This window comes from Podarcis erhardii, assembly GCF_964252035.2.
Source record: "Podarcis erhardii genome assembly, chromosome: 4".
In the NCBI taxonomy this organism is placed as follows: Eukaryota; Metazoa; Chordata; class Lepidosauria; order Squamata; family Lacertidae; genus Podarcis; species Podarcis erhardii.
Window position 1 is genome coordinate 59,000,259 of NC_138508.1, and position 26,784 is coordinate 59,027,042.

Here is a 26,784-nt window from a genome sequence, read left to right on the forward strand (position 1 = left end):
GATATTGTTTGTTTTGTTTGGATTTTCTCATTTTGCAGGGAATCAATTTTTGATCAAAACATTAAATCCATACTCTAGCATAAAAGACAGTACTAGAATGCACAGAACGAATTATGGCTCTAGAAAACTTAAATTATGAATAATCTTGCTTTAAATCCATTGATCTGAGGAGTGTCTTTCTCCAAACCTGCTCACCCTGTAACAGTAGTGGCTTAGCGATGCTGTCAGACCAAATTGGAAGAGGAGAGTTAATGTGCCACTTACAGCAAAATGGCCTGGCACTATCATAAGACTCCTAAAATTGCAGGTGTATCAACAGAGGTATGAAGGAGAACCCAGGCGGAATCTCTCATTGGCCTGGTTTAGACAACACACTAAAACATGGTTGAGTTAACCAGGTAAAAACAATCATGAAAAAACAGCCTACATTTTACTAATTATGGTTAACAGGTGCCCAATTATTGTTGCTGCTGTTGCTGCTGCTGTTGTTAAAATTTGTATACCGCCATATACCCACAGGTCTCACGGCAGTTCACAACATAAAATTATAAAACACAAAATAGATAAGAAAAATATAAACAAGAACAAACCAATTATCTCCCCCTAACAATAATATCCAATAATCCCAAGGTTTATAGTTGGTTTACACATTTTGGTTTATATTATCTAGAGCTTAGCATAATGTCCAGACCCAGACCTCTTCTTGACTTAAGTGGCCGGAGCCACAATAAGAACAAGCAGCTAGTACAGAGCAACTTAAAAAAGAAGGTGTGCTCTAGGTTCAGCAGCTCTCACTGGTGCCTCCCACTGTGTCCAGCAATAGTCACTCTTCCCACTGCAAAAACTGCCCCCCCCATATCATATTTGGAAGGCAATTCATTGTGTGCTTGTCTGAATCTGTAATTTCCAGGATCCTCCCTGGATATCTTTTTATATAAAAAAAATTGATATTTCATTGACCACTTCACTTTCCAACCCTCAGGTATGGAGGCTGATCTGAGGGTCAACTTATGTAGGACTCTTTTCTCAACTATATGCCCCAGTTCCTTTGAGATTCCCATCCTGCAACACTTAGTTCATGCACAAATCTGTCCTATATCTTCTGCAGTGAACACAGATTCAAAGAATTCATTCAATTTCTCTGCAAATCATAGCCTTCTTTAGCACAACTTATCACCTCATGTTCCAATCACCTTTCCAGCCAGCCTCCAGCTACTGATATATTTAAATATATTTTTTTGTTGGTGAATTTAAAGGGACAAATTCTCATTTAGAGGAATAAATTCTCACTCCAGCCACACTAGAGTCCAGCATGGAATGCAGCTTTTATGGCTTTGTGGTACAAAGAATGAGAAGGGCAGCTAAGTTTATTCTAAGAGCTGAATATGGATGCTACTGTAACATAAGGGTGATGCTATTCATGCCAGAAAAGGAAGCACTAGCGTTTTCTTATTGGGAAGATTGAGAATAAAAATTTAAAGTCTTCTGTTACTTGTTGCCTGCATGCAGTCTGCATTTTACAGGGTGTTCTATTAAAACTAGCCTTTATGCCTGTTGCTTTCACAAATGAAATGAAAAGAATCTGTTAATAAAAGGGAAGAGTGCTACAGAAGACAGTTCACTTCCTTTCCTTTGTTTAAAGAGAGGGAAGCAATGTTGGAAGAATTTAAGTTGGCAAAATGACCAGCAACAGCTGCCTTGTTGTGGGCATGTGGGTATGATAACTAGCGCAGAGGAAGGAAGCAAAAGAAATGACTGGAGAGAATGCAATTCAGTCTAAAATATAAAAAATCATTTGCGTTATTCTGCCACCTGCTTGCTTTTCATGGGCACTGAACTAAACACTAGTTCACTTGTGCTGGAACTTGAATTATGATAATTTTGCTGCTTTAACATCTAACTTTGTGTAAATGTAAAGATGTGTTTGATAAGGAATGCACCAACAGAATAAACAAAGATAAGAATTCTAACAGTGCTCATTTTAACTGTACCTAAATAAAACCCAACACTGGGTTGCACAATCCTCAGTCTCCACTACAACAGGAGACAATGGTGGGAAAGTTCATATTTAATTCATTGATTCTCTTGTCTAAAATAACATCCATAGATGACAGAAAGAGAATAAAAATAAGAGTCAGAAAGAGTAAAAATTACGGTTACATTTTTTATAGTCCTGTATAATTCACTTCGATTTACTTTTTTATTATTATTAAAGGATGTTGCTGATCTTTGCAAATGCAGGGTCAGAGAGAACCCTAATAAACAACCATTCCTGTTATAGATACAGGTGTTTTAATGAAGTTTCCAGTAAACCGGGGGGGGGGGTGTTTCTGTTGCTATTTTCATTCAAAGTTACCTAACAATTGCACCCCTCACATAATCCCCCAACCAAAGCTCACACTTATATTGTCACTGATTGCCAGGACCTGACCTCACCTAATCTGCCAAAAAATCATGGAACAGAGAAGTTCAAAATACACCCAGTGTAACTTTTCAAATTAAAATTGTTGTGAAGGATATCCTTTAGCCTTATGTGCACAGGAGTGCTTCTAAATTAGTGAGGGGATGGAAAAGACAGTCTCCGGATTAATTCCAGTTATAGGATTCTCTACTGCTATTCAATCCATTAATATCTGGCTCAATTAATGTGATTTTATCTTTTCCTAGCCTCAGAACAAAAATGACTTAAACATCAATGTAATTTCTGTTCTTTCCCTTCATCATCAGCTTTTTAATAAGAAAGGACTGCTAGATTCAAGTAATTCCCTCCCCTCACCCCAATTAAATATTCATTTTAATTCATTAAAAATAAGAAATAAGTTTTAAAATGATGCAGTAATCTCTGAACAACAACAGGTGTCTGGTCCACAAGCCCACACTGCATCAAGTCTGCTGCACTTCTTCATTTCTCTCACTCTCAACAGTAATACTTAAGAGAAGGAGACTCTAACTGGCACTCTACTGCTTTGAATTAGTCATGGAGAGGAAAGTAGTAATAGTTGGAAGCTCTAACCTTTTATGACATTTTAGACTATGAGTGTAAGAGTGCTACTAAAGTAAGTTCCACAGGCATGTGGGAGCTCTTCAAAGTGGAACTGCAAGAAGAGCTGGGAAGGGAAACTGCACGCACAGCAGCTGAGACCTACAAACACCCCGCCACCAAAATTAAGAGACAAATCTTCTAAAATTCTTTTTACAACTTATATCCATGGATTTCCATTCTGTGAGCCACCATAATATGGAATAATTAGGCTATATAACTATATAAGTTTATTAAATATGGGCACTAGTTTGAATCTTAAGTTTTTCACTTGTTTCTGAACTTCCTAAGAACCAAGGATGCCTGTGTTCACATGGTATCCACATTATTCTAATCCAGGTATAAGATATTTACACACAGTACCTATGTATAATTGAACTTTATGATAATGAAAACTTCTGAGGGGTCCACTACCCCTGTTCTTTTCAAGGTATGGCTCATCCATCCAGTGTTCAAAACTCCCATTGTTCTAGGCATATTTTGCGACAGGGAATTTCATTAGTGCAAGCTGTTTCTGAGCTCTGGGTGCAGTAGTGCACCTAAGATTTCAGAGTAAAACTGCACAGTGGAAGGAAAGGAGGACCTTTTTACGCCTCCCAGCTACTCTTAAGTATATTAGGGGTTGGGAAGAGGAAGGACTAGACCATGTGAAAAATGAACATAATATTTTCGCTGCAGTGCATTCCTTTTCAGCTTTGTATTCTTATTACAAAAATGTGCACCTAGAAATTCTGTTGTTGCGCCCATAACCTAGGTTTAAGGTGCTATTTAGCTCCTAGCTTTCATATCTCAGTTTCTAACACTGCATCCATCAGGGCAATCAAAGCAGTCTGCTTCGTCTAAGAGCAACTGATAAAAAAAGAATCTAGCTCCAAATGTGAATCATATTTAAACACTCAGCATGCAATATACATTGAATCGAAACCTGTAAAATTAAATACAGTCATCTAAAACAACTGAGATTACACTATGAGCAATGTTCTAAAAAGTAAATCTTGCACAATTTGTGCGTTCTGCACAATTATACATGCTTATATTCCTCTGAAATCAATGGGGTGTTTAGTGTGCATAAGTACAGCCAAGACTGTAGTTGAAATAAGAATAACACATTATGTTCCTAATTGATATATAGGTTGTAATGTTCGGTGGACAAAACAAACTTTAAAAAATAAATCAAGTCTAGTTTAGAAAACTTTGGCGATATCCGCATGCTTTAGACTTAAGGGTAAGCTTTAAATCAACATTTGATTAAATCAATTCTAGGTGATACATTCTGATATATTGTTGTATCTTTGCAACCAGTCAAAGATGCAGGGCATTGTTATAGCAAGTAGAATAAATGCCTTTAAAATTAAATACACAGGGAGTTGGTATTATCAGTCACAACTAACCACAACAGCAGCTCTGGCCCTTCTTCTAGCAGAGAGAAAGTATTCTGCGTATCATCTGTAGCAAATTCAGAGAATGATGTTATTAAAGTTATGGTACTCTCTCTGGAAAAAGACTGGAGAAACAAAAATGGAAGATACTGAAGGAGGAGATTGGGATACTATTGTAAACACAACAGGAAATGGAATTTGATCATAATGGGACATGAACTAAAGGATATATAGTAAAAAAAAAGGGGGAATATTAGCCCAATTTGAAATCACAGTGGAGAGATTTTAAAATGGACATGGACGGAAGAATTTACTTTCACTCAATAAGGATTAATGGTGGTGGGAAATAATGAAGATAAATCCAATATAAAAATATGGTTGACATTTATCAAGAATAACAACAATTAGAGCCCATTTCCGACTTTGTATGGGGAAAAGCAATGATTCTGAGATACCTTGACTTGACTTAAAATAAATATTGTTTAACAGAAAGTGGAGAAGATGGATGTTAGCATGGACCAAATGTTTTAAATAAACCTTTTTTATTTTATGTTAACTGGCAGATGGAAAATGAGAAGTTTTCTTTTTGTATCTTTCTATGTTTCCTTTTCTTTGTCTTTTCCTCTCTCTCTTCTTATTGTCCCTTTCCTTCTATTTTTTCTTCTTTTTTTGGAGTCCCATGTCTGGGGACTTGATAATAAAGTCCAGAGATTGTATACTCATGCATGGCAAGCATGTCCAACTTGTTGATCGCGATCTACAAGTCGATCGCAGGTGCCTTTCAGGTTGATTGTTGGACGCAATGAAGGATGGGGGCAGGGGGGTCTCAACAACTCTTAGCAATGATAATGGGTAGATCACTACTAGGGGGGGCCGCTAGGGGACGCCTTGGAAGATGGCGGATATTAACATCTATCCAGCTCGCACGAGGTAATTAGAGGCTGATTATGGGGAGTATATCAGTCTCCCTTCATCTCTCCAGGGGGGAGAGATGCCGTTTTCACCCGCTGTTGCCATAAATCACCCCCGAGTTCGGAAGAAGGAGGGGGTGAGGCACTGGGTGCATAACCCTTGGCGGGCCTCGGAACTCCTCCGAAGCTGCTTCCAGGAGCGAAACTAGTTGCATTACTTAAAAGGAAAAAAATTGGGAAAGATAACGCACATGCTTCAAGAGAGGCAGGAGGTTTTTATCTGCTAACAATTTTACCACTGAAAGGAAGAAGACTGAGACGGACTGAGAAGGAAGATTACATCAAAGTACTACAAATATGGTATATGGATTGGAATGCCGGAACTAAGGGGGGGGGATGACTTTTTATTTTTTTGCTGTATGTGATTATTAATAACCCTCCCTCTGAAGATCTGTCACAGAAATAAATTGCAAATGGGACTAAAAATGAATTGTGTGGGAATAATTATGAACTTAAAGGTTTTACTCTGTGAAGGATTTGGAAAGAAGAAGGGCTCTCTCTTGTGACGCAGTAAGAATGGAAACTTGATAAGAGAGAGACCTGTGTTGTTGGAGTTGGTCTTGGGGAGGGCGAGCCGAAGATATATTATTTTCGAGGAGATTGCGAACTGGAAGGGGCAGCCCTCCTGCAAAAAGACTAATTTACGATGCAACAGGTCGGAAAAGCTAAAGAGCGAGTTTCTAGACTGTATTTCATCGGAACGACAAAAATGGCGATTACTCGCTCAAGCGGAAAGGACTGTTGGAGGAGAGTGATTTACGAGAGAGCAGCACAAAGCCCACACAGAAATACAAATAAGACTGTCTTTTTCAACCCACTTGCGGAGCATATCAGAGGAAAATGGAAAGGAAAATGAGTAATGACAAGTATTGAGAAGAAGAGACTGGAAACATCATTCTTAATATGGAAGCAGAACAAATATTTGAGGATTGGACTCCTGCCAATCAAGAAGCTTGGGTACCCCCCACAAAAATTTACAATTTGGAAAACAATTGGATTATATGATATGTATTGTTATAATTTGGACTAATTGATTTGATGTGTTTAATTTGGAAATATGAAATTTAATAAAAATTATTATTTTTTTTAAAAAAGATCACTACTAGGGTTTTTTTATACTGGGAGTAGGCTGCAGTCTCTTGGGAGTTGGACATGCCTGGTGTATGGGATAGCTGCATATTTCTGCATTGCAGAGGGTTGGACTAGATGATCCTCAGGGTCCCTTCCAACTCTACAATTCAATGATTCTATGGCTGATGGAAGACCCTGCGTGAAAGGCTGGGAGGAGTGAAAGGCTGGGAGGAGAAAGGAAAAATCCCAAATGAGATCTGGGAGGAACTACTGTTCCTCTGTGAGTGGAAAGGGACAATAATTGCTTTAAAGAGGGGCCTCCGTATTTTACTTACATGATTTGTATTTCTTGTAGTTGCTTTTTTTTACTGTATTATGAATTTTTTAAAATAAAAATCTCATTCAGGGAGGAGTGAGAGAAAGAAACTACAGAGCACAATGAGCAATATCCAGCTATGTTATACTTAGACACAATGAATTTATCCACCTATTTTAATTGGTCTGCTCTGAGTATGACTAACATTTGATATTACCCATTGCACTTAATAAAATATACTAATAGTAACCATACAAATGAAGCCAAAGAGTCACTGAGAGCTTCAATTAATTTGAATAGAAAGATGTGCCAGGAAAAGAAGACCCTTTTATATTTGAGTCCGCATTTATTCTCTAATGCCTATACTGTACTACCTTTCTGACTACATAGGTTTTTTCTGGAAGGACTTGCATACAACACTTTTCAAAGATGTGCTTGTTGGAGTCATAAACAATAATGTCTGGCTTCTTAAATTATTACAGCAAGCTGTTGGATAACATACTGCATTATAAATGCAATGTATACAGTAAATATTGTGATTAAGCAACTAATTAAATAACAGCCCATTTCATGAGCTGCTGCCCCAAGGATTGGCAAAGACTTTTGCATATGGAAATGGTGAGCTCTCCCAAGCCTGCCATGGATTTACTCAGAAATAATATAATTTATTCTGGAAAAAGCAGGGAAGAAATATTTTCCAAACCCAATCTGAGGGCTTGAGAAAATGTCTCACTGCCCCTGACAGTCCCCTGCCTTACTTAGTCAGCTAGTAGAGAGTTTGGGGGCTTGAAAGGCACACCTCTCCTTTGAGGCAAGCTTTAACAGGTCCTCAGAATTGTTATCCAAAGCCAAGGTTGGAGACGTTACCAGCACTTCTAAGTATCACAATGCATTGTACACCAGTGTTGTCTCATTAGCCAGGGCAATGCACCAGAACAGAGACATGATAAGCTTCTGCTCAACTGTCTCAACTTTGATACGACTCTATTGCATATATCCTATGAATTAGTACTATGAATTTATAGTATTTAGGGTTGCAGTGGATTTTTTCAGTCTTAAGTATATGGTTACCCAGAAAACTGAATTAGTTGGAGTGAAAAGAGAATTGCTCTTCATATATGTTGTCCCATATTACAACATAGATGAAAAGCAATTCTCTTTCCACTCCACCTAATTCAGCTTTGGCCAAATAAAGTATGTTGTTTCCATTTTCTAGCTCATCCTCTAAGAAGAATACAGCAGTAATTATTCCATTATCCCCCTTTAAAATGTTCCTCAAAAATGTGTTGTGGATCTGTTGTAATAGGCATGTAAAATTAAAAAAGAAATGAAATACACACATTACGTAAGTTCATTGTTGCTTTCATTGTTACAAATCCAACCTAGAGTATACCAGAACATGGATCACTATAGCCAGGCTATCCCAGTTGGAAAAGGCTGCAGCTGAAGAGCTGCCTAAATTTGCAAAGATGTCCACTTTGGGTCTTTAGTGACAAAGTGGGATCAAAAAGCACCCCCAAGATGCATACCTATTCCTTCAGAAGGACTGCAGTCCAATCCAGCACACCTAATTCCAAGACTTGGTACCTACCCACAGTGCCTATATCTCCTCAGGTTTCAACTTCAATTTACAGGCCAGTTACCAAGTCCAGGTAACAGTTCACCACTTCCTCACCTGATGCAGATGACAAGGAGAAAAAGAGCTATGTTTCATCAATATGCTGATGACACCTCACTCTAAATCCCCAGTTGAACCTACCACATGGCAACTTATAGATGCTTCAGAGAATGAAGGAAAAGATGGAATCTTACAAGAATCTACAGCTGAAATGTCATGGAATCTAACAGAATTCCCCCAATGCTGTTTTCTGAAACCAGTCAGTCATGCAGGAACAAGTGGAATCACCATATCACCATGGCTCCCAATCCAGAGAGTCTGTCAAGCAAGCTCCCATTATCAGTATGGTATCTATGCATTATACACAATATTAAAACTGTTAATAAATCCATGAACTTAAGTTTGTAGAAGCAAATTATGAAAACATAATCTGAACCCATTTTACATATTTAGGAATGAAAGTTACAAACAGAATAAGTAATAAATATTGCTCCCTCAGCAAATACATTATTATTATTATTATTATAGCACTGCAATTAAACATGCCTGAGGTGAGCAAGAATTGCCTCTAGGCTGCTAAGAAAAGCCTCGCAGCCTAGAAAGAGCACATAAATGCAGTGAAGTACTGCTCCCCAACTAAGGGAATACAGAATTACCATAGATGCTTCCTGCCTTTTCCTCGTCATCTCCAGTGTGCAGTCATCAGGCCAGTGTGCAGCCTGACTGAAAACAACCATAATGGAGAAACACAGCAGGGTGCAATGGCCTCTACCAATACAGTCCCCCCTTCTGCTGCCTCTGTAATATGCCTCTGTTGGGGAGGAGGGCACTGACCAAGATGAGGAAATGCAAAACATGCCAGTTGCCACTTCCCAGGGTTTTAGCTTTAATTTCAAAAGGTAGGAAAGAAGCTGCAAGAGGAGCTACTTTAGCACTGCTTCATTTCCTTAACATAACTACTTATTCCATACCTTTCAATTCTTTCTAATTTCCCTTCTCATTGTCTATATTTTCCTTCTCCAAGATCTATGCTTCTAATTGCAAAATCTTCTGCCAAGCTCATCTACTGATGTTCTTCCGATCGTTCCACCGACACAAGCACTGCAACTTGTCATATGAAACTATCCCCGCTCTCCTCCCACTGTGTGCTGTTCTGGAGGTTCTACTGACCCACGCAAGCCAAATTCAGCAGGGCGGGGGGGGGGGGGAGAGCCCACAGGGCTTCTGCTGAGAGGCCTGGTTAGGTGAATCCCGCCCTCAGTTCTCCACCCCTGTACTACAGGAAATAATGGTTGTACAAAAATATACATGACCTGTTTGTTTAGGCGTTGCAGTTGTACAGATTTCAACTTTAGTGACATTCATACCCACCCACCCACCCAATCTAGAAATTTAACAACTCCACTAATGTTGAAGCAGAAGGAGGGGAACTGTTTTTTCTCCAGAGTGCAGGGAGGAAATTTTGAGAGAAATTGAAATATACACTATATTTACAGCCCCAAATGCATAAATGCTTACGACTGCAATCCTATGTGAACTTACCTAGGAATAAAGTAACTTATGAATGTACATGTATAGGATTTTGCTATTGGTATTATACAAACAAAATTGTGAATGTGGCCAATATTAAAGAGTTAGGGCTCCAAATTGTTGCAGCCTATGTTACCTATGCACATGTATCTTAGTTTTTGCCATCTGAGTTGTTAGTAAAAATAAAGTTTGAATGTAGAAACCACACTTTTTTTTCACAAATGAAAGAAACAATTATTTGGGCAGAACCAGTCTTAAAGAAGGGCCTATATAGTCCTTTCCTAAAGATGGCAGAGCCCTCTAGGTGCAAAATGCATCTTAGATTCTGTATAGGTATACAGCAAAGGTGGGGAATCTGTGGCCCTTCAGAAGTGGTTGGACTCCAACTCCCATTAGCCCATGACCAATGAGAAGGGATGATGGGAGCTGTTGTCCAGCAACACCTGGCGGGCCAATGATGCTGTGCTCCTGGTCTATATGTAGGAATTATCACTCACTAATGTGCTGGTAACCTCAGGTTTTGACTTATGTAATGCGCTCTACATGCAGCTGGTCTGGCGGTTGCAGCTGGTACAGAATGCCACAGCCTGGTTGGTGTTCCTTATTGGGCAAATATCACGCTAGTGAAGGATCTGCAGTGGGTGCCTAACAGCTACCAATCCAGGTTTAAGGTTCAACTATTAACACACAAAGCCCTAAAGAATTATTGGTTGTTACTGATTTTATTGTTTTAAATTTTTTAAACTGTTTTGTCATGCTTTATAACTGACTTAATTCATTGCAAATTTTGATTGCAGATGTTCTAAGGTTCTGATCAAATTGCTGTGCAGATTTCAATTATGCATTTTATAATTTACTTTATAGCTATAAACCATTTCAGCATGTAAGGTGAACAACAACAACCAATGCTATAGGCTAACGTACATAAAAATATTCTTATTACACATTTTGAGTGAGTAAAACCTTGCATTAAAACAAATTTCTGTCATTCCAAAAGATAAAATATATATTGGACTATATTTGGTTTTTTCTTTGCAATAGTCCCCCCAAATCCCCAATTTTTCTATTTTAAACAATTGGAGAGAAAGCTCTGGGGGGGGGTGTCTATTTCCCAAAGCCCATTCTTTTCATTTCACCCCCAGACCTTTCAATCTCTCTCCACTGTTCACAAAGCTAAATATCTGATAAGAGAGTGATCCTTCTTGTACAATATTGCCTCAAGTTGAATTATATAAAATATTTAGTATCATCATTGGGGTTTTTAATGACTTAAACATTTGCTGTCTCTGGGAATCTGCCTGAACGTACAATGTTGCAAACTGAAGATGGGGGCAAGGATGGCACATACCGTATTTTTTGCACCATAACACTCACTTTTTTCCTCCTAAAAAGTAAGGGGAAATGTCTGTGCGTGTTATGGAGGCAATGCCTATGGGTGGCATGCCTACGGATTTTCCTCCTCTAAAAACTACGTGCGTGTTATGGTCGGGTGCGTGTTATAGAGCGAAAAATACAGTAATCCTTAACTCCAACATTTGCAGGCGAACTGAGGCCCTTTAAACATTCATGGAATAGGTGTGAGAGTCTGTAGAGAGATTCTAAGCATGTTCAGTTTAGCATACTTAGAAAGCCCCCCCCCCCCCGGAATTCTGATAAAACAGGGATCCCGATCACAAGGAAGTCTCTAAACACATTCAGAAAATTCTCTAAACCTTTGCATCTAAAGGGCAGCCTATACACCCAGGGAAAATACAGGCATGGCTCACATACACACTTCTGCCTCTCATTTACAACATTACATGTTTATGCAAAAAACTGAATACCACTAGAATATGTCTGTCATTTGTCATGTTGGAGTTACAGTCTTGATTCTATGCATGCTATTTGAAAGAAATTACCACCAAGTTCAATGGTACATAAGTCAGTTAAGAGTTCACTGAACTTCAGTCTGAAAGACTTATGATTAAAATATGTAAAGATCTATGAATGTATATACAGATGTGCTTGTACAGTGGTGCCTCGCAAGATGAAAAGAATCCGTTCCGCGATTCTCTTCGTCTAGCGGTTTTTTCGTCTTGCGAAGCAAGACCATTGACGGCTTAGCGGCTTAGCGCTATTAGCGGCTTTTCGGCTTAGCGGATCAGCTGATAAGCGGCTTAGCGGCTTAGAAAAAGGGGGGGAGGGAAAAAACCCCGCAGGAACTCGCAAGACATTTTCGTCTTGCAAAGCAAGCCCATAGGGAAATTCGTTTTGCGAAGCGCCTCCAAAACGGAAAACCCTTTCGTCTAGCGGGTTTTCCGTCTTGCGAGGCGTTCGTCTTGCGGGGCACCACTGTACAAAGATTAAATTGAAATATTAATATTATGTAATAGATCAATACAAAAAGTTAGTTTGTACATAATCACCAACAATCGCATTCCCTAGCGGATGTGGCATCTCTAAGGTAAAGCTTCCATATGAAAAATTTTAGGATATGGGGGCCGGGGCAGGGACCAGAAACAGACCCTTACAGATTACCAGAAATAGCCTGCCTCTGAACAGAATATGAAGGGGTCAGAGCTAATAACACCAATCTAAATAGCTTATGAACCACATCATATATGATGTTGGGTGAGGGGCAAATTAAGGTGTAGCTGAGCCAAAAGGGGGCTTGCCATGTCTTACAAAGCCACATGCATTGTACTCCAAAGCACTTGACAATCAGATGATCGTCAGATTACACCAGACAGATCCAATTACACACCCCTGTCCTAGAGTAAAACGGAGTAGAAATTTTGTGTGAAGCAACACATGCAAAATAAACTGTGGATAGGCTTTAAACGTGCATTAATAATTTGTGTGTTGTTAATTGTTTAGGACTGTAAACTGATATTATTGGTGAAGACCAGAGTCTAGATTCAGGGTCCAAGGCTGCTGAGTCTTTAGCTAGGAACCAGACAAAGAGCAAAACCAAGTTCAGGGGTCTGATCCTGCTGCTGGAGATCGGGAGACCACTGCACCCAAGGCTGAAAGACAGAAGCTCCCAGAAGAACCCCTGGACCACCAGGTCCGGTAGGACCAAGGCCCATCATGGGAGTTTTCCCAAGACTCAAGAACCAAAGGCCTCCTGCAGTACCTAACCAGTCCAGCAGCATAGAGAAACTATAGATGGGAGGAGTATCCATCTTCAGGCAGGAGAGTTGACCCTTTAAGAATCTGAAGTCTCCACAGTGGGGGAGAGTAGACTGGAAGCAGAGGCTATAAAAGTCTGTCTGATCTCAATCTCTGTCACAGTAAGTTATTCAGAACTATCCTTGGTCCTGCAACTCTTTACCTGTCTTGCGCTATGAGACTAGCATCAGACCAGGACACAGCATTGACCTCCCCAAAAATGTTCCACATTCAGCGATGGAAATCCATATTAGAATCTTAGGGTGATACATGAAGATGCTCATAGGAAGCAAAAATATTGAAGATGGAAAGTCTCCAAATATTTATTATAATTAATTAGAACCCACATTTTAGGAATTATCATCATCAGTAAATTTCTATACCACCGTTCATCTGAGGTTCACGGAGCAGTTTACAATATAAAAACACAAAACAGAGTAACAAACAAAAACTAAACCTCCCCCACAGAGGTACGTAACGAAGGCACCATGTGAGCCTGCCTGGGGAGAGTATTCCACAAATGGGGATCCACCAAAGAAAACTTCTGCTATTGTTATTATTACTACTATTTATTAAATTTCTATGTCGCCTTTCAAGGGACGCGGGTGGCGCTGTGGGTAAAACCTCAGTGCCTAGGACTTGCCGATGGCATGGTCGGCGGTTCGAATCCCCGCGGCGGGGTGAGCTCCCGTCATTTGGTCCCAGCTCCTGCCCACCTAGCAGTTCGAAAGCACCCTTAGGTGCAAGTAAATAAATAGGTACCGCTGTATAGTGGGAAGGTAAACGGCGTTTCCGTGTGCTGCTCTGGTGCCGGTTCGCCGGAGCAGCTTCGTCACGCTGGCAATGTGACCCGGAAGTGTCTGCGGACAGCGCTGGCTCCCGGCCTCTGGAGTGAGATGAGCGCACAACCCTAGAGTCTGGCAAGACTGGCCCGTACGGGCAGGGGTACCTTTATGTCGCCTTTCACCTGAAGTTCACAGGGCAGTTTACAATAAACACAAAAATATGTATAATAACAAATGATCACAAAAACCCCAAACACATTGTTTAAAAAGCCTTTGTTTAACTAGCCAAAGGACTGGGAGAAGAGGAAAGTTTTTGCATAGCACCTAAAGATATGTAATGAAAGCACCAAGCAAGCCTCCCGTGGGAGAGCAATTCCACAAGCAGGGAGCCACCCCAGAAAAGGCCCATTCTCATGTTGCTGCTCTATTATTCAGCAAACATTTCTCATACCACATAATCCCTTTCTCATACCACGTAAGCCTAGATAGTAGTTCATTCTATAATGGGATAATTTCAATAATTATTTGAAAAGCAGCTGTAACTTAAGCACGATAGTAGCCTTTGAATGATTTCTGTAAATAGTACATATGAAGGAAAACAATATTGAAATAGAAAAGAGAATTTTTCAAAACAATAATGATAAATTAAAGCAAGACGCTTAATATAAAAGAAAATATGGAAAGGAAGGGAAGTCATAGGTTCCTGTAGAAAACACATAGTTTAAATTGTATGTCTCTTTTGTGAACATTGTTATCTTTATTCGACTGATCAAAATGAAGCTGAATATGTGTTGTGTGTGTGTATATATATATATATTTGCTTTCGTAGATTTTCACGGGTACAGGAATGCAGGTTTTGGTGTCCTCGGGTGTCTTCCCGTGTAAAAGTTGGGGTGTCTAGGCGACGTTTCGACGAGGTCTCACTCGTCATCTTCAGGCTGGTGCTTTCGGCTTCTTGTTACTGGAACAGAGCAGGATCTCAGTGTTTGAGTTCCTATAAATACTGTAGAGGGGGTGTGGTGTATAGCCTCCAATGTTCTGGGCAGAGAGGAAGTTCCCAGGCTAGTGTGCCTTTTCTTCTTTTGTTCCTTAATTACTTGAGAGATATCTTGAGTGATTTCTTGAGTGATATCCTGAGTACCACTTAGGTGGGTCATTAGGTGTGGATTAGTTGTTAAAGTCTTTGTGTCTTGACCTCTTGAACTTTGTGAAGAGTTTTCCTGAGAAGATGGCTGTACTGTACTTAGTTGTGCTCTGGCTTGGCTTCGTGTATAGGGGCGAGCTGTGGTTTTGTGGCTTGTGTCAGCCAGATCTGTGTAGGGATTGCAGGGGGGTGCAGCATCCGGAGGTGCCACCATGGATTGGCTACTGGATGGTGTCTGTGATTCATCTGTGGAGAGGGTCTGGGTTTGGGTCTGGTGTGGTTGATTGGTGTTGGCGTTCTGTGTGCCTCTGGATCTGGTGTCAGTTTTTGTGGGGAGGGCTAATTTCGCCAACGCCAACACCAATCAACCACACCAGACCCAAACCCAGACCCTCTCCACAGATGAATCACAGACACCATCCAGTAGCCAATCCATGGTGGCACCTCCGGATGCTGCACCCCCCTGCAATCCCTACACAGATCTGGCTGACACAAGCCACAAAACCACAGCTCGCCCCTATACACGAAGCCAAGCCAGAGCACAACTAAGTACAGTACAGCCATCTTCTCAGGAAAACTCTTCACAAAGTTCAAGAGGTCAAGACACAAAGACTTTAACAACTAATCCACACCTAATGACCCACCTAAGTGGTACTCAGGATATCACTCAAGAAATCACTCAAGATATCTCTCAAGTAATTAAGGAACAAAAGAAGAAAAGGCACACTAGCCTGGGAACTTCCTCTCTGCCCAGAACATTGGAGGCTATACACCACACCCCCTCTACAGTATTTATAGGAACTCAAACACTGAGATCCTGCTCTGTTCCAGTAACAAGAAGCCAAAAGCACCAGCCTGAAGATGACGAGTGAGACCTCGTCGAAACGTCGCCTAGACACCCCAACTTTTACACGGGAAGACACCCGAGGACACCAAAACCTGCATATATATATATATAGAGAGAGAGAGAGAGAAAATAAATAAAGCATTTAAAAAATAAAAATAAAAATCCCTTTTAACTGCAAAAAAACATATAAAACTGGAACACACTGTGTCTTGGTTCAAAAACACTGAATCACAGTTTACTATGGTTTAATGCTCATGAGCACTTTGCTCCTCCCCATCTTGCTGGGTTTTTTATTTAAAAAAAACCTAAGGATATATTTTTTAAATTCTGTAAACCTGTTATTTTTACCTAAGCCAGCTGATACTTCTCATTTGTGCATAGGCAGTGCTATTTTGGCTATGTAAGGAGAAGAATTTGGGGCTCACTATCAGTATATATAGTAAGTGTAAGCCCTCAACTTACGTGCATTTAACTGGTGCGCATTCAGCTTTATGTGCTTAGCCAATAAATAAATCGATTATTTTTTTTCCAGGGAAAAAAAGATTTTGCACCAGAGGCAGCGTTATGGTAGCACGATCAGTTCTGCCACACTCGGCACGAAGCCAAGGAGGTGCCACAGGGCTTCACAACTAGTATATTTAGCAGAATGGAAGGCTAGAGGTGCAGTTGCTGAATTTTGGACTCTCACAGGGCACTGCTGAAATTTGAAAAACCTAAGTTGGTCCTGATTGCACCCAATGTGTTTTGATTACAGGCAACAACCAATCAACATGCGTCCAAAAGACGTGCGATCACGCACATGTGTGTGATGGCAAACTTGAACGCGAATTGAAAAAGTCATGAAAAGGGAGGAACAGGGGCGTGACATGCTGAAACAAGACATGACACACTTATACACGCTTGTGGGCCAGGAACAGAACTCCCACACAAAATGGTTGTCAACTGTATGTGAAATTTTTGCTTTAGGAGTGATCCCCAGAACATAACCCCCACGTAAGTTGTGGGATTACTGAATAAGAAACCCTGTATATGTTTCAGGTTAGGCAAGGCCCAGCTCTAACATTTATACAACATCTGTATAGCTACAACCTTTACAAAATTTGCTATTAATTTAATTTATGCTCAAGCATTCTTCATACAAGTGGACTTAAAACTGAATAAACTTTCACTTTTTTAGAGTAATAAGCTAAATGGTTTTCCAAGGCATTTCCAAGCTGGAAAAAACTCTCATCCCCTAATGCTTTTTTCTACCTCCTCCATCTTTCTCCACCTGGAAAGGCAAAGTGGTTGAGAAAGAACCACAATGATCATCCCTGTACATGCTTCTGTCTCTCTACCTGGACACATACCTTATTCCCCTCTCTGAGACTTTTCAAGAGAGACAGAGCAAATGCCCACATTTGAGTTTCTGTTATTGAAAGACAGACTATAAATTGCAAATAAAATAGCTTGAAAAGACAAGATAGGATAGAGATGGAGAGGTGAAGAGAAATGTCTTCCCCCATGTGGCTTTAGCCTGCTACTTATCAGCAATGGTGCCAAAGAATAGTGGCTAACTCAAAACAACTCACAATACAGTGAAATATTGCTAGGCCAGTGAGACTAGTTTATTGAGAACAGTTCAAAAATGCATGAATCAATGCAGGTGGTGCAGTCTTATAGATGTCTTCTCCTTCAGATCCAAAAAAAGAAGAGGAAGGAGGAAAACAGGCTTCCTGAAGTTCATACTTTGCTGAGCATCAAATGGAGGAATATGAACACAAAATATTACAACCTTAATATCTATTTTAATGACCCAGGTAGGAGAATCAGCACATACATGTAAGCCCTGGCCCTTCAATAAATGACAGCAATTAGCCAAACATATAAGGGTAAGATTTGATACCTTATGTCCCGATTTGGATAGGTTCCATTTTGGGTATTATCAAATATAGTAAGATCATGAAATAATACCCACATTTAGACCTTAGATACTGGAGCCATTTATGTTTGTTTAGGGAGTTACTTGTACGTTACTGGATCTCAGATACAGTCACACCTCGAGTTAAATGTGCTTCAGGTTGAGCGCTTTCGGGTTGCGCTCCGCGGCAACCCAGAAGTAACGGACCGCGTTACTTCCAGGTTTCGCCACTCGCGCATGCACAGATGGTCAAAATGACATCACGCGCATGCACGGAAGCGGCAAAACACGACCCGCACAGACACACCGTCGCGTCTTGTGTTCCATTCAGGATGCGAACGGGCTCTGGAACGGATCCCATTCGCATCCCGAGGTACCACTGTAGTTTTGTTGTGTTGTTCCCACACTGAAAATATCAATTCCGCTTCGTAAGATGGCTCCTCTGCACCACTGTTAAGTGATGCCTAGTCCTAACTACTACTAGCACTAACAATAACGTAACAAACCCCTAGTTACTTCCTGAATGAAACATAATCAAGAACACACAAAAACAGAACAGAACAGTGGATGGAAATTATTGTCCTCATATACCTGTGCGTCTCAGTCTAACCCTTCCAGTAAATGGCAATGAAGTGAAGTCAGACATGAGCATGAAAGAGGAGGAGGGTTTAGCCCTGCTTCTCACTCCTTAGAATTTTCCTCTCACTTCCATCTATTTCACACAATGAGTTCAAACTGTGGCTAATCTTGTCAGCAGGTACATGAGGGTGGGGGTTTGTTCCCATTCTCTTACTAAATAGCCTGTTGGGTTAGATTAGTTGCAACCATTGATGTACAAGATCCAAGAGAAGTGTTCACAAGGGAACGATGAGCACCACTATAGTCCTTTAGTTAACTGCCACTCCTCCTACAACCAAGGAGAAAAGGTCTTTTAAAAATAAAGCACTGGTTTCCCTCACTGACCGTGGTAACCACAACTGTAAGAACTGCTGAGGAAGTTCCATCCACAGGTTCTTACAAACAACTAAATGCTTCACATCATAATTTACCACACACAGCGCCAATTCCTTCAGGAATCCATAACGCTGGCCACAGAGAACTCAAGAAATTATCCTTAAGGAGTCTATCCTTTCTATGAGCAATACCTTTAATCTATATTAGTGCAGCAATCTGAATCCTATCTGATAAGAAAATATGTTTATTGTATGAAACGTAATTGCACTAAAATTTAAGGCCTGTAATTCCACCTTCAGCTTTCAATAGTTTGCCAAGCAAATTAAAAATGCAGTCATTCTAAACTTTAGCTTTTTAAGGTGCTCCCGCAACACATTCATCAGAGTGCTCCCAAATAGTTCAGATCTAGTTATAAAACTGTATATATAAAATTATATATATATATACGTGTGTGTGTGTGCGCGCGTGCATTTAAATCAAGTAGAGATTAAAAGGCTGGATTATTATAATCATTCAGTATACTTCCTATTGCAGAAAAATGGAAAATATGAATGTGAACAAGAGATCTAAAAATTGTGATTCTCTTAAAAATATATACTCAAATGAAATACAAGGTGTAATTCTGAAAATGCAATAGCAGCCTGTCTAAAAATGATGTGGCTATCTTATGGCCATATGCCGAAACATAAGGTGGCTGAAAAGAACTAGCCAGCTCCAAGATTTATACTTTAACATACAATGACAAAAATGACCTAGAATGATGTATATAGTGATTCCTTCATATTTCCATGAACAGACTTTAAGAAAAAGATCACTATTGAAGAAAAAAGACTTTTTTGGATGTGTTAATTGGGGTGTGTCAAAGCTTAATTTAGGGAGCACACTCAAGAGTTTCTTATGCATTTTTACTTATTTCGGCTACTCTTGGTACATGTGTACACACACTTACGCACTATCCAAATAAAGTACTGGCCTAAAGTATAGCATCACCTCTTAGATTACAATCTTAGGCTGTATGGGTGTATCAGTTTTGATGGTCCAAAGCTTATTTAAAGGTGCACACCCCTAGTTCTTTATTCTCTTATTTAGGCATGATGGCACCATGTTCTTGTGAAACCCTGGAATCATTGATTGAAAGAATGATTGTTTTTAACTGTTTTTATAGTGTTTTTATTGTTATTGATATGTTTGCCACACTGGGAGGAAGAGATGGATATAAATGAAATGAAATAAAATAAAATAAATGATAACTAGTGAAAATGATAATAATATAATGAAACACTCCCTAATTATAGTTTGATATAAATTTTATGGATGTAGATGCACAATAGGAGGATGGCCAATGGCCATTTTGGAATATTGCTTCCTCAGACCTGTGCCAACCTGCTTATGATGTCTATATAATTTCTGTCTAATCTATCCAAGTAGAAAATGCCACCAGTAATGGCATTCCTACAGAAATCTCTTACAGGTACAGGACTATCACTGGTATCTCAGTGATCATTCTGATTCATGGTGTTTGTAGGAAAGTTTCCATTATTGTAGCTAAATTAGGCCTCAATCCAGGGAACCACAGAATGAGCTCCACATGAGAAGTCACATTTCTAAGGCCTATGCATTACTTAGGAGTTAAGCCCCTCTGAAACCAGTAGGACTTAATTCTGAGAAAACAAGCATAGGGTTGCAGGGCATTTTCCAGAATTCCTTGTGTAAATGCAATATGACCACACATTCAACAAAAGACTTGCAGGATATTCAGAAGAGACTCCTGAGCTGCATGGGGAACGTGAGAAACCAAATTTCTATAAGGCACTGTCTAGCTTATGTCACAATGAGAAGCTGATTCTGTCCTGCAAGAGATATTTTCTTTTTTGCTGTTAAACCATCAACTCAATTTACATGAAACTTGAAACGGCTTACTTTTTTAGAAATGCAACAAATTAATTACAGAATATCACTGTCTAAATACCTCAGATCACAACAATACCAAAATATGACTAAGCAAAATCTATTTTTTAAAAATATTGGTTTTTTAACCATCCTGTATCACCAAACAGAAAAAAAAATTCCACAAGAAATCAAATTGATTTATTTCCAAATAGAAGCAGTAAAGACCTAACAATAAGTTACACATACACCTATCTGTAACTGACCTAACAATAAGTTACACATTCTCTGATAATCCTAGTCACACACGTGTTTGCAAAACTAGACTATTATATTGAATAAGTGCAAAAATAAATTAACAGAATGAAGCTTAGTGTATCCATTGTATGAACAGTATGTCCATTACATTCTATTAAAAAAACATTGACAAACTTATTGGTTATGGCCTAATTTTATCAATACACTAAATAAAAACATAGTCAATTACCGTCATACTAACTTCAGTCAATATGATTTCTGTTATACAGTGGTACCTCTGGTTACATACTTAATTCGTTCCGGAGGTCCGTTCTTAACCTGAAACTGTTCTTAACCTGAAGCACCACTTTAGCTAATGGGGTCTCCTGCTGCTGCCGCACCGCCAGAACACGATTTCTGTTCTCATCCTGAAGCAAAGTTCTTAACCCAGAGTACTATTTCTGGGTTAGCGGAGTCTGTAACCTGAAGCATCTGTAACCTGAAGCGTATACCACTGTATACACACCCAATGTACCAATGAATTGTTACCTTAAAAAAGAGAAAAAAGAAAATAAACAGAAGACTAAAATGCATGAAACTGAAGTGGAGACCTTAAAATAAAATACATTTCACTCCATGCAACTGTCTTTGAAACAAAGTTGTTCCAACAGTAAACAAGAATTCCCATTAAACATTAGGGTAACAAACCATAAACATTATACAAAGTACTGGCAAAAATGACTGAGGATGGATTCAAAGTGCACTGAATATATCTGATGGCAAATTCTATCTAACCACACGCATAGGCATACCTCTCATTGCATAACAGTAAAACCTTACTTAAGAGCTTCCTTGGCAATATATTATCACTGACATTAGCATATAAACCTCTGAGTATGAGTGAGATAGAAGTTGCCCTCTGCTACAAGGAGAAAACACCAACCTACAGACATGGATATTGATATTTAGATATTCAGGCTTCTGTCCTAACATACAATAAACAATACCTTTACACATACTTTATAAGGAAATATAAATACAATGTATTTACACACAGTTATTCAACATACTGAATTTAGTTGGCACACTAGTCAGCAATATAAATAGATTTTATACTAGAATTTCTTATATTGAATTGTGCATGGGGGGAGGGATGACCCAGGATAATATTGGGCCTACCACACTTCTTTAACATGCCCTTTAAGCCTGAAAGGTTCGAGCACCATACTATCACAAATTTCATTAGAATAAGGTCTACAGTATAACAAAACAATTGCTGCAGCACAAATAGAAACCTAAGCAAGTGCACAGAGGAACTAGAAGATCCAAAAACCAGAGTGCAATACCAGAAGCTTGCTTATCATATACACCCACCAATGCCTAACTGCAAGCCAGGAAGTAAGAGTCATCATACTCTTATGCCCTGCCCCCATATTAAGAACAGAAGCAGATGCACTAGCCTTATCCAAAGCAGGGTATCAGGGAAATGTTTGCAACACCTTTTTCCTATCAGCTCAATGCTTCAAATGAAGAACTGCTTGTAAACATTAAATCAGACCCTGAGGATTTGTTTACACTAGTATTTCACTTGGTATGAGAAGTACAAAACACATATTCCTGTGCTGTTTTCCCCCTGTACAGAGTAGGAAATGCATTCTGCATGGGGAAATTAAGAGCAGAATCAGACATATATCATAGTTTAAATATCCCTCCCTGCACCTTAGATCAAGAAGTATATAATTTTCATATCCAACAAAAACAGTGGAACTTCTTACAACAGGCCTAGAAAAGTGCTCCTGAGAGACTGCCATTGTTGTCACTAGGTACCATAATGTACTTGCATGTTCTAAAACTGTACTGATTAGCAAACTTGAAGCAACACTGTTTACATAAAAAAAACTAACAGTGGGGGAGGGGGAGTAAAATAGACTCAGAATAATGACCACATTATGAATTTGCTCCTATCATAAACCACAAGCTTACCTGAGCGAGTAACATGACAAAAAACTTAAAGCTACCAATCCATAGGACAGATATCTCAGGATTATCATGGACCCAGGAAGTAACCCAACAGGAAAGTCATTTAGGTTCCCCCACAACTCAGTGATACTTTGCTCAACAGCAAAATAGAACCTAGTTATTTTCTGACACAAAAGTCAGACTCTCCACACAGGCAGTTTTTCCTCTGAAATTGTTCAGCATCTCATAGGCCTGGCCTTGCGCATCTGAAAAGGCCCACAGCCCTCACCAGAACTACTGATGAACAATGTAAATGAACCCAGGCTGAAACCTAAAAATGACTGAAGTGTTCACCTGGCTGCTTAGATCTTGCCTTTTAAAAAACTATTATAACTCAGAGGAAGCAATTCGTTCCCAGATGGTTTGGATTGGTGTTATCATCTAAGAATGAAGAGTTCTACACCATGACCATTACCTACTACACATTATCACTTAAGGCATAAATTGTTGCACCATCCATGGTTTTGACACAAACTATAGGTGAACTTACTGGTTTTTTTGCTATGTCAGCCATGAGTTTTACATTTATACACATGTTTGACTATGACCAACTTTCAATGAAGCTCTCTCACTGCAATCTTTGCCTGGTGACAGCCCATTCTGGAAAGTAAGCCCCCAACCACATAAGGCCTGGGACATCACTCTTTCAACAGAACCCATCTGTTTTAAATCCATCTGCCCTAGTTTGCAATTTCTGCATACTTTTAATTTAGGCTACAATACTGTCCCCACTTACCATTGAGTAAGCCCCAACCAACTCAATGGGACTTATTTTGGAGTAAACATGCATAGGATTAACCTTAATATTTTTTCATATTCAGAAACGTCAATCCAAACCATACAATGACAAGATAACAATATACTATCCATTTTCATTTATACTCTAGCAATGTTACCCAATTGCTGGGCTCTGCTCAATAGGAAAAGAAACCTTCTCAGTTCTAACCCTTAAAATCCACAAGTACCAAACTCTGTTTTAATAATGTCACAAGAACCTAAGCCTCAAGTTATATACAAAAGATAAATACACATTTGAACTAAATATACAAGAAAAATGAAAACACATTACAGTTATATCATGTGATATTAAAAAGAACACAATACCAAAAGTACTCAGGCTGTTCATCTTTGCAGATTGTGGCCTAACATTTTAAGCAGCAGAAACTCATCCATTTTTTAAAAACATATGTGTCTCATCCTAAAACAGTTTTCAGTAAGATTTCAAATTCTGATAGTCTCTAACATACCAGAAACTATATACGCACAGCAGATTTTTTAAAAAATAAAATAACTACTTAAACATTAAATGCTTTGGAGAACCTGTCTATTTTAACATTGCAATGAAAGCCAACAGAACAGAGGAAAGCGCCATTACATAAAAGAAAACAGCCATATCCACGTAAAAAATCATTCACAACGTAGTAAGTTCACCAATTACACCAAAAGGAAAAATATGTAAGCAAGCATTAAGGTCTAAAGTAGACTATTAAATCCAAATGGGAATGCCAATTTTAAAATAAGGAAATAATTGCATTTATTTCCAGTCCAAAACATTAAGATGTCAAAATATAGACTCTAGCTCTGAAAATGCAGTGTCAAATGAATAAGCATTATACTCTTTCTTGCAGCATAATAATGGTTAAAACTGTCCAGAAAATTAAATGGTCATATCTAGGCGCCAGACAGCTGCATGTTCCACAGGTTGATGCCGTTTACCCATGCTGTAAAAGTGCAATATTCTGCTTTAGAAAACCGGAGGCAGGAGCTCTCAATACATTAGTGGGATTTGCAGCTCCAAAAAGCCACGCTCTTCAACTGATATACATATTCATCCCTACTATTTATTTCCCTGTTTACCTCCTCCCACCCTGTTCTTTCCCCTCCCTATCCGGCCATCTTGGGCAGTCAGGAGCAGCCATTAGTTAACTAAATGACAGGACCAAGAACTTTTTTAAATATAGGAACAAGATTTCTCTCCACACGCTCAGGTGAGCAGCAACAGCCTCTCCCCCATGGCCTGACAAAACAGCATGATGAGGCGAAAGCCTGGGAGAGAAGACTCACTCAAGGAAGATGCACTTTGGGAGGAAGATGGCTCGAGAGTAAACAAATCACTTGGCGACTGACTCCCCAAAGTGACACACCATGGAAGAAAAGGGATCCCGCTTCTTCTAAAGCCCTTCTTTCGTGCTTATATGAATTAAGTTGGGTCGCTTCGGTCCTGTCCAGCTTTATGAGTAAATATGAGCAAAAGGGCTTTAAAAAACCAAGAGGGAAAAAAGGAGGTCCAAGGTGGCCAATGGCAGATAAGGAACGCCCGATCTCCCGATTATTCGCGAGGTTGCTCCCAGCTGGAGGGATTCAGGCCAGATGCGCAGGCACTCTCTGTCCTACTTTTTGGACAAAGCCCAGAAAGTGACCGAGAGCAGCTTTCCACGCCACGCGCCCCTCTCTTCCTCCTCCGCGCACAGGGGAGGCACCACACGCGCGCCAAGAGAGCCATTCCCGTCCGAAAGCCAGGGAAAGAGGTGGTGGCCGCGCAGGGCAGGCTCGACCCAAGTCTCCTGGCGAGTCCCACGGGCGCGCTGCGGCGGCGGCGGCGGCGGCCGTTTAATTCCTCCAGCTCTGCTCCCCCCCACACACAACACACACACACACACAAGCCCACACAACACACGCGAGGGGAGGGTGGCTCCCTCGTCGGTTGCCTCCTCCCCACCCCCACCGGAGCCCAATCCCCCCTTACCTTTAACAGCAAGGCCTTCGTTCTGGCGCCATCTTCATGAAGCCTCTGAAATCCGAAGAGTCGGCTGCAGAAGGGGGGAGACGGGAGAGAGACAGGCTGAGAAAAACAGCCGCGTCCGCCGAGAGGCTGCCCCCCTCGCCCGCCCCACACGGACGCCTTCATCCGCTCCCTCGCGCTCGCCGCCCGCGCTCCGACCTGACCAGAGCACCACAACCGCCGCCGCTTTTTTATATTCCCCCCTCTCTCTCTCTCTCTCTCCCACACACACACACGCGCACGCACACACAAGACACACACACACACACACCCCGGCCGAGCGAGAACACCGGACGAGCCCGAGCGCGGAGGCTGCCGTTGGGGGTACCTGTCGAGGCCGGCGAGGACTTCTCTTTCCTCCGCTGTCAGGCTGGCGAAGTCCTCCTCGCTCTGGCCGCTCGCTTTCCCCGCCGCCATTTTCTTTTCCTCATCACCGAAAGAAGCAGTAGAGGCGGCGGCGGCGGCGGCGGCGAGCGACACTCCACACGATTTCATGGAAACGCAGCGCAATTAACTCGCGATCGCAAGGCCCCCCCTCCCCGCGCGCCCACCCCAAGGCCCCCCCAGTGCCGGGCGGGGCGGGGTGCCCGACACACACACACGCCACCAACACAACTTTTATTACAACAACAACAGCCGGCAGGGAGGGGGAGGGAGAGGGAGAGGCGGGGGGGAGCCCCGCTGCTCGGAGGAGGAGGAGGAGGAGGAGGAGGGAGGGAGGGAGGGAAGGAGCCCCAGCGCTGGAGACGCGGGGGGGGGAGGCAGGAGGGGGAGGAGAATAAGGAGGAGGAGGAGGAGGCGGCTGCTGTTGCTGCTGCTGCTGCTGCTGGCGGCGGTGACGGCGGCGGCGGCGGCGGCGGAGCAGTGTTTACATCGCTGCTGAGCCGCCAGCCCCGGCGGCGAGGAGTGAGTGGAGTCGGAGTGACAGGGGCCCGCGCGCGCCCGCGCGGGGTGTATTTGTTGCCTGTACAAACTTCCCCAGCAGCTGCACAAAGTTGTTGTAATTGTGTCACACAGCGAACCCCACGCCGCCACCGTGACCCCCCCCCTCCCCACCCCGCTTGCCTGTGCCCACGCAGCCAATCGCCGCGCCCAGCCGCGCCCACGTGACCTTTGTTGACTTACGTCAGTCATAGCGCTCCTCTACCGCTACG

The 26,784-nt window shown here is 41.0% G+C and overlaps 1 protein-coding gene across 3 annotated transcripts in view; it reads right to left on the minus strand.

The window, feature by feature from the left end:
- The window catches only part of KDM6A (lysine demethylase 6A), a 109,760-nt gene extending 83,576 nt beyond the window's left edge, over nucleotides 1-26,184 (minus strand). For 2 of the 3 annotated variants that reach the window (XM_081858568.1, XM_081858567.1), the window contains exons 1-2: nucleotides 25,959-26,183; nucleotides 25,595-25,658 (exon numbers count right to left, since the gene is read on the minus strand). In XM_081858568.1, coding sequence (XP_081714694.1) covers nucleotides 25,595-25,658; nucleotides 25,959-26,125 — 231 coding nt within the window. In that variant the 5' untranslated portion in view covers nucleotides 26,126-26,183. Of the gene's footprint in view, nucleotides 1-25,594; nucleotides 25,659-25,958 lie in introns of all 3 variants that reach the window. The other variant, XM_081858569.1, reaches the window with a different exon arrangement.
- Between the last annotated feature and the right edge of the window lie 600 nt (nucleotides 26,185-26,784).